This window comes from Ixodes scapularis, unplaced genomic scaffold, assembly GCF_016920785.2.
Source record: "Ixodes scapularis isolate PalLabHiFi unplaced genomic scaffold, ASM1692078v2 PGA_scaffold12__126_contigs__length_90152505, whole genome shotgun sequence".
NCBI lineage: Eukaryota > Metazoa > Arthropoda > Arachnida > Ixodida > Ixodidae > Ixodes > Ixodes scapularis.
In genome coordinates, this window is record NW_024609838.1 from 46,123,595 (window position 1) to 46,141,039 (window position 17,445).

The following is a 17,445-nucleotide window of genomic DNA, read 5'->3' on the forward strand; positions in this document are numbered from 1 at the left end:
TACGTGCTGCAAAAGACCACCAGCGCGCTCTAAAGGCTGCCATTCATGTCGCACACCAGCGCTACACCTCCACGATAGCACAAAAAGCAAAGGACGACCCTAAGGTCTTCTGGTCGTACGTAAGTCAACTTAGAAGGCCTTGCCAACGTCCCAGCTTCAGCGCCAACGGAAGAATGATCGATGCCCCCGGTGAGATTGCTGCACTCTTCGCAGACCACTTCTCGTCAGTCTACAACACCGACGGACAGCGGCTGTCTGCGCATTCCGCTGCTTTCGCACCATCATCGTCTGGCACCGACGCATCGAGCCTGGAGGAGATCACTTTCTCAACCGAAGCACTGAGCATTGCGGTGTCCAAGATGAAGCATTCGCAATGTCCTGGCCCAGACGGTGTGGCACCTGCCTTTTTCAAGATGATCACGCAGCACACTTTGCCCTCGCTCGCCCGTGTGCTTCAGAGTCTTTTCGACGTGGGAGCCGTTCATGTTTCCTGGCAACACGCCTTGGTTACCCCTATCCACAAGGGAAAAGGAAAGCCTACAGACGACGTCACGCATTATCGACCGGTTTCAATAACATCGATCATCTGCCGCACATTCGAACGCGTGGTGAACGGCCAACTTCTCGACTTCCTCGAGGGCACTGGCTACCTATCGCAGTCACAGCACGGTTTGAGACACAACCGTAGCTGCGAGACGGCCCTGGCGACCCTGAGCCATTTCGTAAGCAACTGCATCGACAATCGCACCGAGACAGATCTCGTTCAGCTTGATCTCAGCAACGCGTTCGACACCCTCGACATCGGTCTCCTGCTGCGCAAGGTGTCGGGCGCCGGCATCCAAGGTTTCCTGCTGAAGTGGCTGTCGAACTTTCTGAGCGGAAGAAGCCAACAAGTCGTTTACCGAGGTGCGCGCTCGGCTGCGATGAACGTTCCCTCAGGTGTGCCACAAGGGTCGGTCCTGGGTCCTACATTATTTTTAATCTACGTCAATGACATGCCCGGGACGACAGGTTCCCTCTCGTCCAGTACGCGGACAACACGTCGATATTGGCCCCACTTACTTCCCCCGACACCTGCCTCCTCCTCCAAGACTACATCAACAACATAAAGGGCTGGGCGACTGACAATTGCCTGCGGCTTAGCCCCGCGAAAAGTGCTGTGATGCGCTTTAGCAGCGGCCGCAAGGTGAAAAAACCCTGTTACCATCTGCTCGGTGTACCACTAGCCACATGCGACTCTCTCACCATCTTAGGGGTCACATTTACGAGAACACTGGATTTTTCTGTCCATATAGCCAGTGTCGTGGCCAAGGCTCGACGATCCATGGGGTTTGTTTCTCAGGTGTCCAGGCCATGTGGACCCTCGGCCTTCCGCACCTTGTATACATCGATCGTGCTGCCGTCGTTAGAGTATTGTAGCTCAGTGTGGTCCCCGTTTCAGCGGCATCTCGTGGACCGCATTGAGAGCGTGCAGGGACGCTATGGTGGCTGGAAGGGGAAGTGTGACGGGCGCCGTATGCGCGCCGTGTGAGAGAATGGCGCGAGTTGCGATGAAAATCTTCGCCACCGCGAGGGGCGCTGCAGTCTGCAGGCGAGTCAGCGGTCTCGGGTGATCTGTTGGTTCGCGGGCGCAGGCGCTCTTCTGAGGCTGCTACAAGTTCTCCTGTTTTGGTTGTTGTGCTGTTTTGGCTGTGAGTAATCACAATATACATTAGGCTAATAATAAATAAGTGTATTAAGATAAGCTCAAAGTAATCAAGAGTCGTCCTAATCTCATTTGGGTCCAATTCAGGTCCACTGGTTTAAAAGTAACTCAAAGGAATAAAAAGAGTAATAATAATGTCAACTGAGTTTATTATAGATCATTTGGAGGTATAATAACAGGAAATAATCAAACGAGTAGCCAAAATGTATATTAGGCGGAATTAAAGTCCATTTGGTCAATAGTAACTCAAAGTAATAAAACAAGTAACTGCAATGTCATGAGCGAATAATAAATAATTTTATTAAATCTTAGCCCCAAAAATTATAAAAGTAACTCGAGGTAATCAAAAGACTAATAATAATGACTGACTGAGCTACAACCGATAAATTAGCGCTATAAATATACAAAGTAAACAAGAGTCACCAAATGTCATTTAGGCCGAATTAAAGTCAATTGAATTCAGAGTAACTCAAAGTAATCAAGAGTAATCATAATGTCAATAACCATCACATAAAAATTCAATTTGCTGAATATTAGCTGAAAGTAATAAAGTTTAATTTGAATTTATGGCCAATGGGTCAAAAGTAACTCGAAGTAATCAAAAGAGGAATAACAATGTCAACAGAGCTTATTATAGATCAATTAGAGCAATAATAGTACGAAGTAATCAAAAGAGTAATCATAAATTGCAAGCTAAAATAAATTCGAGTGCGCCATAGTAACTCCAGGTTTGCAAAAAGAGTAATAAACATATAAATTTTGCCTCGTCAAAAGTGGGACAGTAACTCCAGGTAGTCACAATAGTGATCAAATGATCAGTTGTCCCCCACAAAATCTAAGAGTATAAACAATTATTCTAAGTTACCAAATGTGTAAGCAAAACACGACCACTGAATGCAATTACTGCATATACTATATATCGTGGATTAAAATGACTGACCCCGGGATTAAAGTGGGTAGCGCAAGGATTAAATTGTGTGGCGTTTGGGCTAAATTGGGTGGTACTGGGATTAAATTGGACGTCGTTTGGATTAGGATGAGCGGGAAAACCTGTAGTTCAGTGTGTGGCATCTCCAGATCAAGCGGCAATCAAACGTTTGTCTGCATGCGCACTTTTCCTGGACATTTTTTGCTAACTTATTGAAATAAAATACTCGGCGCGCTTACTAACTCCTCTCCATGCACTCTTCAGAGAAAGAAAAAGGTCAAAACAAAGGCTGCTTAGAAGCAAGTAGTTTCTTCCTTTGGCTTGTATTCTTGACGCAATATCTGAAACAGTAAATAAAAGTGAGTTCTACATTCTATGCCTTGTTCGTCACATTTTTCTTCTGCTGCACTTTGAAGCATATGAAGTGTTCAAGATTCATAATGTTATCAAGTAAAAAAAAAGTCCAATTTCCCCAGTGGACGTTCACCTGCTCCAGCGCATTTGTTCTAAATGTAAATCAAAAAAATTTTTTTCTTTCCTTTCTATTGCGTAACAAGGCGTCAGTAGATTCAGCTCTCAAAGAAAACGTCTAATTGTCTTTTTTTTTTTTTGCGTATCAACTATTTTACAGTATTCGCAGCAAGGGGAAAATATCGCGCAGCGCTCTATTCCTATGCCCCGCACGCCAGCGCTAACTCGCCTGCTGCGCGCAGCGCCCCCTATTATTTTCATCGCAACTCTGTGCAGCCCTCCGCTCCCGGCCGCCACACTTCCCCTTCCAGCCACCATAGGGACGCGGTTCCCGGATTCTTTGCACACGCGCTTCGGGCTCCACGGACGCGGATTATTCAACCAGACTTAAACTTGCGGGGTGGCGGCCACTTGAGCAACGTCGGCGAATGGCTTGCGTGCGCCTGGTTTGCCGCACTCTGGACGGCTCACTGACCGGGTCGTACTATCGGGGAAAAATGAAATGCGAACAGAGGAGCGCGTGGCTCACGGTACAGGTGGCGCCGCCTGGAAGTGAACCCAGGAGCGAGGGCAGCGCGGGTGCCTGGCCTACTCCAACGGTTTCACGCCCCTCCTTCTGCACGTCCCAAGCTTCAGCAGTGCGCCTCTTAGTGCGCTGAAAGCTATCACCGCTTGAATAAGAAAGGTAGCGACATCTTCTCCCTTCTACTTTGACGCGCACACCTTTTGTCTTTTTGTTTTGCTATTTTACAGCCTCGCGCCGACTGGGGCGCCACCGAGATCGCTCCAAGATAGCAAACGGCCTTCCTATTTTTGGTTTATTCTTGAGTTAGAGCGGGCGGGACAAAGGCTGAAAGACAGGAAAATGCATACACACAGGATAAAAGCACACTGTCACGGTCTACCAGCCGCGAAGGATGTGCTCAAAGAAAGAGGATGAAAGCCGTGACGTTGCACAGTCGGCGTTATTTGATTGGCGAGATGAGCTCATAGCATGCACTGCGCTCCGACAGAATAGGCATTCCTTCTCCCTCCTCCCCCCTTATGCTCACTCTTATTGTTATATCTTGCTCTTTCGCGCCCGCGCGTCGACGTTAGCGCCGACTGGAGTGCTCCAAGATAGCGGGCGGCGCTCTTCAAAGGATGTCGCTACATTTTCGTATACAGGGGCTTTATCACCGCTATCTTTGCTGGCTCAGCGCGTGCGGTGCATAGAAGCTCGCCGCACTAAGCGAGCAGGCAAAGATAGCGGTGACAGCTTTCAGCGCACTGAGAGGCGCACAGCCGAAGCTGGGTGAGCGCCAATCGAGGGGCGTGAACACATCGAAGTAGGCCACGCACCCTCGCTCCTAGGTTCACTTCCAGGCGGCGCAGCCTGTATTGCGAGCCACGCGCTCCTCTGTTCGGATTTCATTTTTCCCCCATAGTACCTATCAACGGCAGTGCGTGTGAATAGACGTACTGGCCAGCCTGAGCCACTGCATGCCAGGACTGTAAGACATGGCCTGTCCGCGATCCCTGCAGGCGTAGGTGAGCTTCTCTCTGTTCCGCTGAGGGAGCGCAATGCCTCTTCCGCGGGGCAGGGAGGAATCCCATGAGCTATGCAGACGATACGGCCAGCACCTATTCACAAGTTGATGTCCCGTAAGAGGTTCGCGTGTGCTCCGTGTGCTCCGTGTGCTCCGTGTGCTTCGCGTATGCTTCGTGTCACCCTGGGGCGGGGCGTGGCGGAGGCCGCGGTTGCGGGCTCGGCTGCGCGGGGTGCACCACACACAGCGGTGCGCTCGCGCGTTTGGGCTTGTGGCTGGGGCCTCCGCCGTGGTCCGCGTGGGGGTGGGGTAGGGCACAGCGAGGTTTCTTATCTTCCCCTCTGGGTTATGATTATTCGTTGTTTTATACATGTATATACGTTATCATGTACTTACGACTACTGTTTGTTTATGTTTACACCTACTCAGCGGCGGGCTAGCAGGCGCACATGCGTAAGGGTACTAACCTTTCTGTCTAGCCTTGCACGCCGCTGAGTGGGCAAAATTTCCCGTGCAAATAAAAATTATTAGTATTATTATTATTATTATTAAAGCGACGGCAGCCATCGTCCCGGGGGCCGCCATTTTTTTTTAACTGTGCTCGTCATGCTTCTCACTGTGCTTCTCATCTCGTTTTTAACTGTGCTTCTCATCACGAATCCTCTTTAGAGGAACGCAAAGGCCCTTTGCGTACGCAAGCTATTTCCGAGAAATAGCGCACGCTAAAATTGCGCACGGAAAGCGCAAAGCCTGGTTTGCGTTCGGAGCATGCGCAGTGGCGACGACGCTATTCTTTGCGTACGCAAAGCTTTAGCGCGCGCTATTCTAAAACTCCCTAATAAGGTAATTATAACATGGAAAGGAAAGGCGACAGGGGAACTAGAGATAAGACGAGGCCTTAGGCAGGGGTGCCCGTTATCGCCTTTGCTGTTTATGTTGTATCTGAGAGGGTTGGAGGATAGACTAGAGAAGAGTGGGCTTGGATTCGACCTTTCGTGCAGTAAGCTAGGCCAAAAAATTTAGTAATCCTTACCGGGATTGATGTATCCGGATGATATCGTACTAATGGCTAACAACAGGACAGAGTTGCAGGAATTAATGAGCATCTGTGGTAGGGAAGGAGAGGAATTAGGTTTAGAATTCAGTAGTGAAAAATCAGCAGTCATGATGTTTAACGATGATGAAGTTGAGAGGCTGAAGGTACATAATATTACTATTGAGAGCGCTAGTAAATACAAGTATCTAGGAGTATGGATATGTGATAGTGCAGAATATCTCAGTGAGCATGAAAAGTATATAATAGGTGAGGGCAACAGAAATGCAGCTGTAATGAAAAATAGAGCACTTTGGAATTACAACAGGTATGAGGTGGTGAGAGAGATTTGGAAAGGGGTCATGGTGCCTGGCTTGACTTTTGGAAACGCAGTGCTATGCATGAATTCCGAAGTGCATGCAAGACTAGAAATAAAACAGCGCGGAGTAGGTAGGCTGGCTTTGGGGGCACATTGCAAAACGCCAAACCAGGGAGTACAAGGAGACATGGGATGGGCGTCATTTGAGAGCAGGGAAGCGGTGAGCAAGATAGAATTTGAGGATCGGTTGAGGCAAATGGATGGGGAGCAATGGGCAGAAAGGTTTTCAGCTATTTATACATGAGGAGTATAGACACAAAGTGGAGACAGCACACTAGAAAATTATTGATTGATTGATTGATTGGGGCTTAATGGCGCAGCAGCGACCAAGGCTATAATGCGCCAACAACTAGGACTATTGCTGAAATCAACGTTAAAGAGAAGTAAGAGCTATAGTAGCTTGTAATTTAATAAAACAATGATCATGAAAGTACAAGCGCATAAGATGTGGCAATGAATACGACAAACTATTAAAATTATAGCTGGTCCAGGAGTCTTACATCCTTAAGAAAGTTGAAAGCACACTTGTGTGGAATCAATGGCTCATCGCTGAGTAAAATGGCGAGATGTAATGGTGTATGCTCTTGGTAAATCTTAACAAAGTGTCTGTGGCGTTCTTGGTCATAGAAAAAGGGCATACAAGTAAAATGTGCAGGATGCTTAATGGTATGTGACAGTGTTCACACTCTGGAGCATCCTCCCCTTGCAAAAGGTGCCCATGGGTAAGACGTGTATGACCGATTCGGAGTCGACATAATACCACCTCATAAAATCGCTCACGATGACGTGCACTCTCCCATTCTTGAATTAAAGGTTTTACGGCATGCAACTTATTGTTCATTTCTTGGTTCCATTCCTCTTGCCACTTGCACTTTGTAGATTTTTTCAGGGCATGTCTATAATCTCTGTAGGGTATCTTGTGCAGATCCACTTGCCGATCCTTAGCAGTGCTCGCTGCACGGTCAGCATCCTCATTCCCAGGAATTCCTACATGGGAAGGGACCCAGCACAATGTTATTTCTTTGTTCCCTTTTGATGCTGAATGTAACCGGTTCCTTATTTCTAGAACAAGTGGATTTTGAACATCCGCCGTTGTGTCCAGAGCTCGTAAAGCACTAAGTGAGTCAGTGTAAACAATTGACTTACGGATCTTCTTTTTAAGAATGTGGTCTATGGCAAGGATTAAGCCGTAAAGCTCTGCGGAAAGAATACAGGCATTATTATTAATTCTTTTGACACACTTCACGGAAGGCCCTACCACTGAGCAGCCTACATAAGAATCAGTTTTGCTCCCATCAGTGTAGAAACTTGTGAAGTCTCGGTACTGGTCCTGGAGTTCGAAACATTCTTGTCTCAGAACTTCATTAGGGGTCTCTTTCTTGTTGTATTTTGTTAATTTCAACTCACAGTGGAGGGGCGTGAGGTCCCAAGGAGCTACTGAGTTCAAGCGCTGCACAACTGAGGGTAGCACATCCAGCCCTACGGACTCAGCAGAAGAACGAATTCTCATGGCGAGAGGTGGAACAAATGAAGGCTTGTTTATGAAAGTCTGCTCATAGTGTACTTGTTCTATGCAGTCCAGGGTCGGGTGACCAGGAACAGACCTAATTCGCAGAGAATACATGAAGCCTAATTCAAACCTCCTTTTCTCCAGTGAGGGCTCATTTGCCTCTACATATAGGCTGAGTATTGGAGATGTGCGAAAAGCACCAGTGGAAAGTCGGAGCCCCTGATGATGAATTGGGTCCAGCATCTTGAGAACCGATGCCCGTGCGGAGCCGTACACAATACTGCCATAATCAAGTCGAGACCGCACGACTGAGCGGTAGATGCGCAATAAACAACACCGATCAGCCCCCCAGGATACGTGCGACAAGACCTTTAGTATATTAAGTAATTTTATACATTTCATTTTGAGGCTCTTAACATGTGGAATGAATGTCATTTTTGAGTCAAATATAAGACTTAAAAACTTGTGTTCCTTTTTTACTGCAATAGGGACTTCATACATAGTTAAGGAAGGCTCAAGTAAAATTCCGCGGCGACGAGAGAAGCACACACAAACCGTTTTCTCAGGAGAAAACCTAAAACCATTTACATCCGCCCATTTGACCAAATTATTTATTGCAAGTTGAAGTCGCCGTTCACAGATGGACGGATTACAAGATGAGACTGAAATTTGTACATCATCAACATAGAGCGAGTACTGAACAAATGGCGGTATAATATGAGAAATTGAATTCATTTTTACGATAAAAAGTGTGACGCTAAGCACACCGCCTTGTGGGACTCCATTTTCTTGCGAGAATTCTTTAGAAAGAGTTGCCCCAAGCTTCACACGAAAAGTGCGATCCCGGAGGTAACTATGGATGGCACCTAGCATTCTGCCCCGAAGACCAATGTTGAAAAAATACTGCAATATGCCGTAGCGCCAGGTTGTATCAGATGCTTTTTCCAAGTCAAAAAAGACAGAGAAGCAATGTTGTCTATTTACAAAGGCCTCTCGCACAGCAGTCTCAAAGCGGACCAGATGGTCAACCGTCGATCGAGCTGAGCAAAATCCACACTGGTAACGGTCAAGCAACTTGTTTCTTTCTAAATAAAATATAAGCCTTTTATTTATCATCCTTTCTAATGTCTTTGAAAAACAACTCGTGAGAGCTATCGGCCTAAAGCTAGATGCACAGGTAGGATCCTTTCCTGGCTTCAGCAGGGGAATTATGATAGCCACCTTCCAAGATGAGGGGAAGCAACCTTCAAGCCAAATGCGGTTGAACAAATATAAAACAAGCTCAAGAGTTGATGGATGGAGGTGCTGAAGCATCTTGTAATGAATGCCGTCTGGCCCAGGAGCCGTCTGTTTGGACGAACGAAGTACCAACTGTAGTTCAAAAAGTGTAAATAGTAAATTATAGGGCTCCTGCAAGCCACCTGACAAAGGAACGGCCTTTTTCTCCGCCTGTAGCTTGTGTCGCTGAAATGACCGAGTATAATGCTGAGAACTTGAAACAAATTCGAAATGCTCACCAAGGACATTCGCCTGTTCTTCTAGGCTGGCAGGGCATACTCCGCTTTGGTTCAGGAGTGGGGCAGAAAATACCCGGTAAGAGCCTTCAATTTTATGCACACGGTCCCAAACTTCCTTCGAGGACGCACTGCTATTAATTGAGGAAGCATACCCTCTAAAGCTTTGCCGCTTGGCTTGCCGTCGGATATACCTTGCTTGCGCTCTTTTTTTCTTAAAGCCGATCAGGTTAGTTGCTGTGGGATAACGCCTGAGAATACCCCACGCACGATTCTGTTCTTTCTTTGCCTGGCGGCAGTCTTCGTTCCACCACGGCTTTGGCCTTTTTGGAAGATGTGAGGACATCATGGGAATGGCAAGCATAGCGGCCTGCAAGATGTGTTGAGTAATGTGCTCGGTGACGTCGTCGATGGAAAGATCATCAAGGGATGAACATGCTATAAGCGAGGCTTCTGTAAAGATTGACCAGTCAGCCTTTTCAAGCTTCCAACGAGGGGTACGTGTTAAAAGACCAGCAGAAGGATGGTTAAACTCTAAAATGAGTGGAAAGTGGTCACTCCCATATGGATTTTGGATGACCTTCCATAAAAACAGGGGGTACAATGAAGGATGACAAAACGAAAGATCAATGGAAGTAAAACTACAAGTTGGTGAACTAAAATAAGTGGCTTCTTTTGTGTTGAGCAGACACAATCCTGTCGAAAGAAGAAACCGTTCAATGAGTGCCCCTCGAGAATCTCTTCTAGAGCTTCCCCACAAAGGATTGTGTGCATTGAAATCACCTAAAATGATGTAAGGCACCGGAAGCTGCCTAATTAGATTATCTAGCTCCTCAAATTGCAGCTGATACCCCGGGGAGATATACACTGAGCAGACAGTAATCACACGGTCAAGCAGCAAACGGACAGCCACAGCCTCGAGAGAGGTTTGCAAAGCCACTTCAGTGGACGGGACCCTGCGTTGGACAACCACTGCAACACCACCGGAAGCTACAGATGCGTTTAACCTATCTTTTCTGAACACTTTGAAGTGTCTGAGAACATTTGAGTGACTTTCTTTAAGGTGTGTCTCCTGCAAACAAAAGGCAGCAGGGTGGTGTTCATTTATTAAAAAGGTGATGTCGTCATAATTGGAAAAAAGCCCACGACAGTTCCATTGTAAAAAAAACAGACATTAATATTAGGCAGTTAGCTTTTTACCAGAAAGTCACAAGCTTTGTGTAATGGTAGCTAGAGTAAAACTAAGCCAGTGACAGGAGGTAAATTTAGTAAAAGTGGAAATGGACATGAATGATGATTTAATGAGTCTGCAAGAAGGCAGCTCCGACCGAACCTTTGGGGAAAAACAATTAAAAAAGTGAAAGCCGTTTACAACTCCCTGTAACACCGAATTAGAGCGCAGCTCTTGAGGAGGAGGAGGGAAGGGTACTGGTGGGTGAAGTGACCTGGGGGGGGTCACGTGACCTTGGGGGTCACGTGACCTTGGAGGGTCACGTGACGATGCCAGTGATGTCATAACGTCACTGATGACGTCACCGACATCCACATCGTTATCGTCATCCTCGCTGATGACGTCATCGGAGTCCGCATCGTCATCGTCACTGATGACGTCATCAGTGATGATGACGATGACGATGCGGATGCCGGTGAGGTCATCAGTGATGATGACGATGATGATGCGGATGCCGGTGACGTCATCAGTGACGATGACGTCATCGGGGAGGTCACGTGACCCTGGGGGGTGGTCACGTGACCTCGGGGGGGGGGGTCACGTGACCTTGGGGTGATCTTGGGGGCCACGTGACCTTGGGATGACCTTGAGGGTCGCGTGACCTTAGGGTGACCTTGGTTACGCCGACGCCGACGGCGACGGCGACGCCGACGGCGACGCCAACGGCGACGCCGACGCCGCTCAAGCCGGGAACGGGCCCCTAAGAGCTGCGCTCTAAAATAAAGCCCCAGGCGAGGGAGTCGCCAGTGGTCCTCTGGTTGGTCTATATGGAACTGCCCCCTCCGACCTCCAAGGGCGTCGAGACTTTGGGCCGAGGCCACTGGCGAGGGAGTCGCCGTTACTCCTCTGTCTCGGCTGGTCCCTAGGAGTAGGTGGAGCAATGGGAATGAGCAAGATAACTTGGTGATGTGAGGTTAGTGTAGTGACTGAAGATGCAGGATGATATTTCTGTTGAAAAAGCATATCAGCCTTGCAAAGTATAATTGTCACTTCGGTGGTACAATTGGTTTTTTGCTCTTGTGCTTGCCCTTGGGGACCTGCCACTCCATGTCGTCTGGGTCAGACGCAGGAGTGGATGGGTCAGTACCCTCCTCCATTGGTTCTGCCTCCTGGGCGGAGGCTGTTCTAGCCGGTTTAGGGTGGCTCTGGGCACGAGGTGGAAAACCCCGGCCCCGACCTCCACCAACCGGAGGAGCAGAGGTACTGGGCAGGCAATCGCCCAAGTCCACCTGCTCCTGCCCCTTGGGTGTTGGAGCAGTGGCACAAGAATCGTGCCGCTCCTTGGATGAGGACGCTCCCTCCGAAGAATTCGGTCGGGAGCGTGGTCCCCTCTCCTTGGAAGGAGACCGCGAAGCACTGACAGGTGCAGACACAGCCGACCCATCTTGGGTAAGAGGAACAGCCTGTGAGCCCTGTACATGAGAGGGGACAGGCTGCTGCCCCGTGGAAGAGGAACAACTCTCGCTGGAGGAGGATGTAGGCCTACCAGCCGAGAGTGAACGCCCAGGAAGCTGAAGCTTCAGCTGGGTTCCCCGAGGAACCCCCAGATGGGCGCGATGAGCGGACTACAAGCGAAGAAGCGGGGAGCGGGGTCGGACGCGCTGAGCCGATGAGCGCTAAGCACCATTCGTGTTCCGCTTCCTTCTCCCTTCTCCCCTCGAAGTGAGAGAGAGTTTTGCGTGTGCGGTAAGCAGCGGTCAACTGGGTCGGCTGGTCGTGCGGTCCACTGTCAGGCGCAGGAGGACATAGCTTGAAAAAGGAGATGTTCTAAGCAGCAAGTCGGTTACTGCTTGTGGTAAAGATTTTTTTAAATTTTTTTAGTGATGCTGAGAAAGAATATTAGTACAATTTTATACAGATCCGTCAGCTCTGACAAACTTATATTTTCCTCATTTAAAGGCAAATAATACGTGCCTAACAACACAAAGCTTCAAACAAAACATAACAACATTGCCTTTGGAGTGTGTCGGTAGATCTGAAGATCAAGATGCTGTATGGTTGTTTCCAAATATAAGTGTATATGCTTACGCATGTAACCTGGATTTGCAACTAAAACACAAGACCTTCTCACTCAGATTTTCAAGGGTCGCACTTGAAATATCCGACTCCGAAAGCTTTGCAAACTAAGCTGGTGTTGTGTATAGAGGACACTCGTAACGTCGGTGCTAGTATACTGTATAAAGAGGCCAATGAATAACGTTCGTGTTAGAGGGGTACTGAAGATTTTATTGAACGTGGATTTATCAGATAACTTAGTAATCGCTTAACGCTGTTTTATTCATTCTCAGGTTAGGGAATTTATAAATGTTACAATTTCAAAGCGGATTTCTAGGCCGTCGCTGTGAATATTATATGAGCTTACCAGATTCACGTCTAAAGCATTAAAAGAACCAGCTTTGCCCCCTTTTTCACGCGCTACAAATTGTGATGTCCTGACGATAACTACGTAGTTTTCATGAGCACGAAATTTTAGTATTTATTCTATTCACTTTTCATTCTTTTGGATGGAAGTAAACAATAAAAAACTCGTAATTAGCGTCTAAGACGAAAAAAACATTTGTAGAAAAAAAAAAGACTTTACATCTTGTACAGTTGCGACGGCTGAACTTGAAGAAAACTTTCTGATACACCGTCAGTTATGCAAATCTAGGACACCAGTTTGCCTAATTGTTTTTCTTTCAGGGTGAAAAGAAGATTGCTGTAAAGAAGAGAAAGAAAAACAAGACACAACGCTTTTTGGCGATTTTTAGGGTTATATGGTCCTTAATCTACTTTCCTACAGGACAGAAACAAAGCAAACCCCTTCCTTATGTTTGCAAACAGCTAACAACTAATATGCCTAGTGAAGCGTATTGTAGGATAACGGCCAGTCCGACTAAAGAGCTAACAGCAATTGTATTGTCACGACCGAACGTAACATATAAACATGACATTGAAAAAAAAAAAAAAAAAAAAAAAACGTTATATACTTTGGGGTGGCGTTCGAACAGAGGGAGAAGGGATGGGTTCGATAGCCCGCCCTTTTCCTCCTATAAATATTGCAAAAAGTCCAAGTAAACAATGCTATAAGGGGCCAGAAAAGCGCTCTCGACTCGCCCAACACGCACACACATATTATCACCGCCGTCAATGGCCGTGGCCACAGTCACTGCTGATATCGAAGCCGGGTAATTCGGACTTGGTAGGACGCTCCCCCCTCCCCCCCCCCTCCCCCACACGCACACAAACCCCTCTTTCTCCCTCCCCTTTAAATCATATCGAGACAACTTTGGGAATATATAGGCCCAGGAAGTTTTCACATATTCGACATCAAGTATCTAACCACGCCTAGTGTCAACGAAACAAGCGAGTTTAGAAACTTGCCGGTGTCGTTCGACGTTTTCGGTTTACGATCTATGTCGACGTGTTTGATTCACGACATGTACTTCAAAAATAGCAAACCCTATGTTTTAAAGGAACCTCCTATTGTTCGACAAGAGAGGAGTTTGCTCTCGCATGTAAGGTCATAATATTTAGTTTCGGGGCGAAAGAAGAGAGCTTTCGGTTTGTTTTCACTTATTTTTTGATTATTTGAACTATCCAAAGTTTCTAAGTATTTTTATGGTGTCATTAGTTATGCGCACAACGTCCTTGTCGATACCATAGCCGAAAAATGAAACGTAGCATAGTGGTATCACTATCACAAGACCTCATACTTTAAAAGCTTCTCCACGCGGATGGCCCTTCTTACGCAAATATCTATGTACTCAGAGTAGCAGGGAGGGAAACGAAGGAGGGGGGTTAAACCGCCAAGGATATTGTCACCGAGACATCCGACACCAAATTTCTGTTCACAAGGACATCGGGCTTACAGGATGGCGACCCGGCCTGGACACTTGAGAAGCGGTCCCGTCGCCCGAGGAGGGACTCTTTCGTAACAATTTAAGCCGTGGGCACCGTCTCCTACTCTCTTTAGAAATGCCACTGGGGGTGAAATTCGCTTCGTCGGTTCTCTTCGCAGCCTTGGCCCGACAGATGGATTGTTTTCCCGATACCCTATTCATCCCGTAGGCTGAAAGTGGGGTGGACGATAAGCGCTTGTTAAACCACTCATACCGTCAACTCTTTGCCACGTGATCATGTTCTGGTCCATACTCACGTACAGAGAGGGGAGTCAGGTGACGAAAGAAATGCAGGTGATTGATCCTGCGAGCCCGTCGCTCCGACCGTACTGTCAGCATGAGGGCCAACAGAGTAGAACCCAGGTAGTACGTCGATTTTTAAGCTTTAGAGCTTGCGTTGACATAACCTTCTGCTTTATCGTGCTTACTCCCTCTTGTGAATTATCTATTATTGGCTGTACAACAGGTGTGTCCGCAATCGGGGGAAGTTGACTATAACCGAAGAGAGAAAAGAAAACAAAACAATATTGACGAAGCAGCCAGTCTGCTCTTTGCTCTCACAAGCAGTTTGGAGCAGATGCACATTTCTATCTGCACCCTTCCCAAATGGTCTGAACTGCTGTAGTAAAAAAAGATAACACTATGGATTAGTAGCTGTTCTAATATCCCTGCCACACGGGCAACTCAAATGCCATTTACAACGAATGACATTTGTGTGGTCGGCGAATCAGCTCGCAATCTGTCGCGCAAGGAATTCGCCATGCCCGGAGTCTCTCGCGCTGACTGGCCGTCCACTCGAATGCCATTCGTTGTAACTGGCTTTTGAGTTGCCCGTGTGGCACGAGCATTAGGCTCTTTTGCCGTAGGACGTGTATTTAGTCATTTCGGCGCATATAGATTTGATGTGAACTTCTTGGAGCGGTGTTTAGGCGCACAAACTATTAATTTCACAATGAGTGCGCCAAGTACATTTTAATTCATTCATTGTTTTTCTTCCCACTACCAATTTTTATAACGATGTAACAATATTAAATTTTTTTATTCAGAGTTTTCAAAGTAAACGCCCGGAAATACATAATTCATTAAAAGCATGAAGAAATAATAACACAAAAAAAGAAAACATATAAGGACCTTATAAGTTCCAAGGATACCGAGGCTGTGAGCGACGCTCACAAAACTGCTTGGCAAAGGGTCGCCCGCGGTTCGAACCTTTCACGTTGCGTTCAGGAGAACGACACTGATCATGAACGTCATTGCGACGATCGAGAAAAAAAAGAAACTCAATCTAGACACAAGACCTGGCATAGATGATGGCACACTAAATGTTATATCTTTAGGTATTTACTTTAGGTAACAAAATGAAGAGAAAAAAATTAATGTGCGCATTTTTCACCGCTTATATTGAAGATATATTTGCTGTTCGGTTTGCAAGTTCATACGCAGAGCAAATAAACTCTTCCATGTGGTATGATTTTGGTCTTCGCGTGAAAATATTTGTTACGTCTTGTCAGGGCTAACTGACGGCCTGAACGGCCATTTTGCTTCGGCGACGGTGATCCGAGCACATCATATGTGTGCGACATTAGAACTGAAGGTTCCGTGAACTTTTTGCGAACCTTCGAAAGGATCCCAAAGGCTCGAACCTATAGAAGTGAACTGGGTTCGAACTTTATAATTTTTGGCGCTGAGGTTTTCGATTGCTCTAAACCTTCCAATTTTTCGCGCTATGAAATTCGACATTTGCGCACTTACTACGTTATGAAATACGACGATTTCCGAACTTTCGGCCCTGCTAAATTCGAAAGTTCAACGAACTTCGAACTTTTAAACAAAAGTTCGAGAAAGTTGTAACCCATTTCACCCCTATAGGTTCGAGGCAACAGATTTCAATAATGCGAGATGCCAATGTGTGAAGCGGAGTTGAAATTGCACTCAGATTCTTACAGTTAACTGATCGTGCTACTAACGAAACGCGTGTAAAGCGCCGATTGATCGCTTTAGGGTGGCCTCGTACCCCCCACTTTCTTCATTCGACTTCCACGCAGAGCCTCTCGCGCGCACAACTCCGTAGGCTGCCCAGAGATAACCTGTAGGCCAACATATCGCTCATCTGCAGGCTCGAAATTCAACCGGGGCGCTTCGCTGGGAGCGTCCTCGTAGCATTAGTTGTTTTTGAACGCGAGTCCTGCGATTCCCTCGAGTCAAGGGAAAACGCGCGCGGAGAGCGACACCGATGCGCTGCAGTGAACGCTGAACCGGCGCTTACTTCATTATCATTAGTAACCGGCTACACTTTAGGGCGTCCAATGTTTCCATTCGTCGGAGAAGAAACGTTTCAGGAAGCGGCATTATGGTGTGGGCGAGAACAACCGGTCGTGACCTGATCAGTTGTATTAGTCCGGGAGATAACTAATTGAGTCTGGTTGCAATCTTCTCAGCCCTGAAGTGTCGAGTGCTGTGCCTGTGTTCAGTATTTTCTCCATCCCACGGGTCATCCTGCCGAAAATAAACGTCCAGAGCAACTGAAAGTTTTGAGAAGCCTGGATGCCTTTATGTGACTGCGTTGTCCCTTATATTTAGTTGCCTTATGCCAGCGTTGCATTTAGGCGACGTTTGAACGGATTGCTATTAGTTCGCAAATAAGTAGGAAGTACTTTTGAAAAAAAAAAATGACTGCCTCGGGTTTTTTCGATGAACCGCTCAACCAGTTCAACGCTTGTTTCATAACTCCAGTGAAAAATACACCAGGCCGAGAGCTGGTGTGGCTTGACGTGACACCAGACTTTTTCACGGATGTGATTTGGGACGTTTTCTGATGTTCTGATGTGACACCAGAAATCTGGTGTGATGGTGTGCTACCAGAGATCTGTGTGCTGGTGTGACACCAGCAGTCTGGTGTGCTATTGTGACACCAGCAATCTGGTGTGACATCAGGCCGTGGTGCTTTGGTATGACAGCCTCTAGTGTGACATCAGGCTTTGTTGTGGTGATACCAGAGCACCTGTTTACTAACTCTTGCTTTACTCAGAAAAAAGGTACAAAGATAAGTTTAGCAACGTTGCTGTCTTAACTACTTTATTCAAGAAAGCATAATTTTAGCGGGAAAAAATGTCATTTAATTATATCAAGTGAATGAAGGTGATGTGGTGACGCCTGAGGCTCTTCCTCACTCCAAAACAAAAGGAAAAGATCAGAAGTGCCGTTTCAGCTCTTAGAGCCTTTGGTGAAACATGCAGCGACGATAAATAGATTTTCATCCATACT

The 17,445-nt window shown here is 46.9% G+C and overlaps 1 protein-coding gene across 1 annotated transcript; it reads left to right on the plus strand.

The window, feature by feature from the left end:
* The first annotated feature begins 359 nt into the window (after positions 1-359).
* Positions 360-1,125, plus strand: LOC121835210. The gene is made up of 2 exons (XM_042289196.1): positions 360-906; positions 1,028-1,125. The coding sequence occupies exons 1-2, from the start codon at positions 360-362 to the stop codon at positions 1,123-1,125; spliced, it is 645 nt and encodes a 214-aa protein (XP_042145130.1).
* Positions 1,126-17,445: the final 16,320 nt, after the last annotated feature.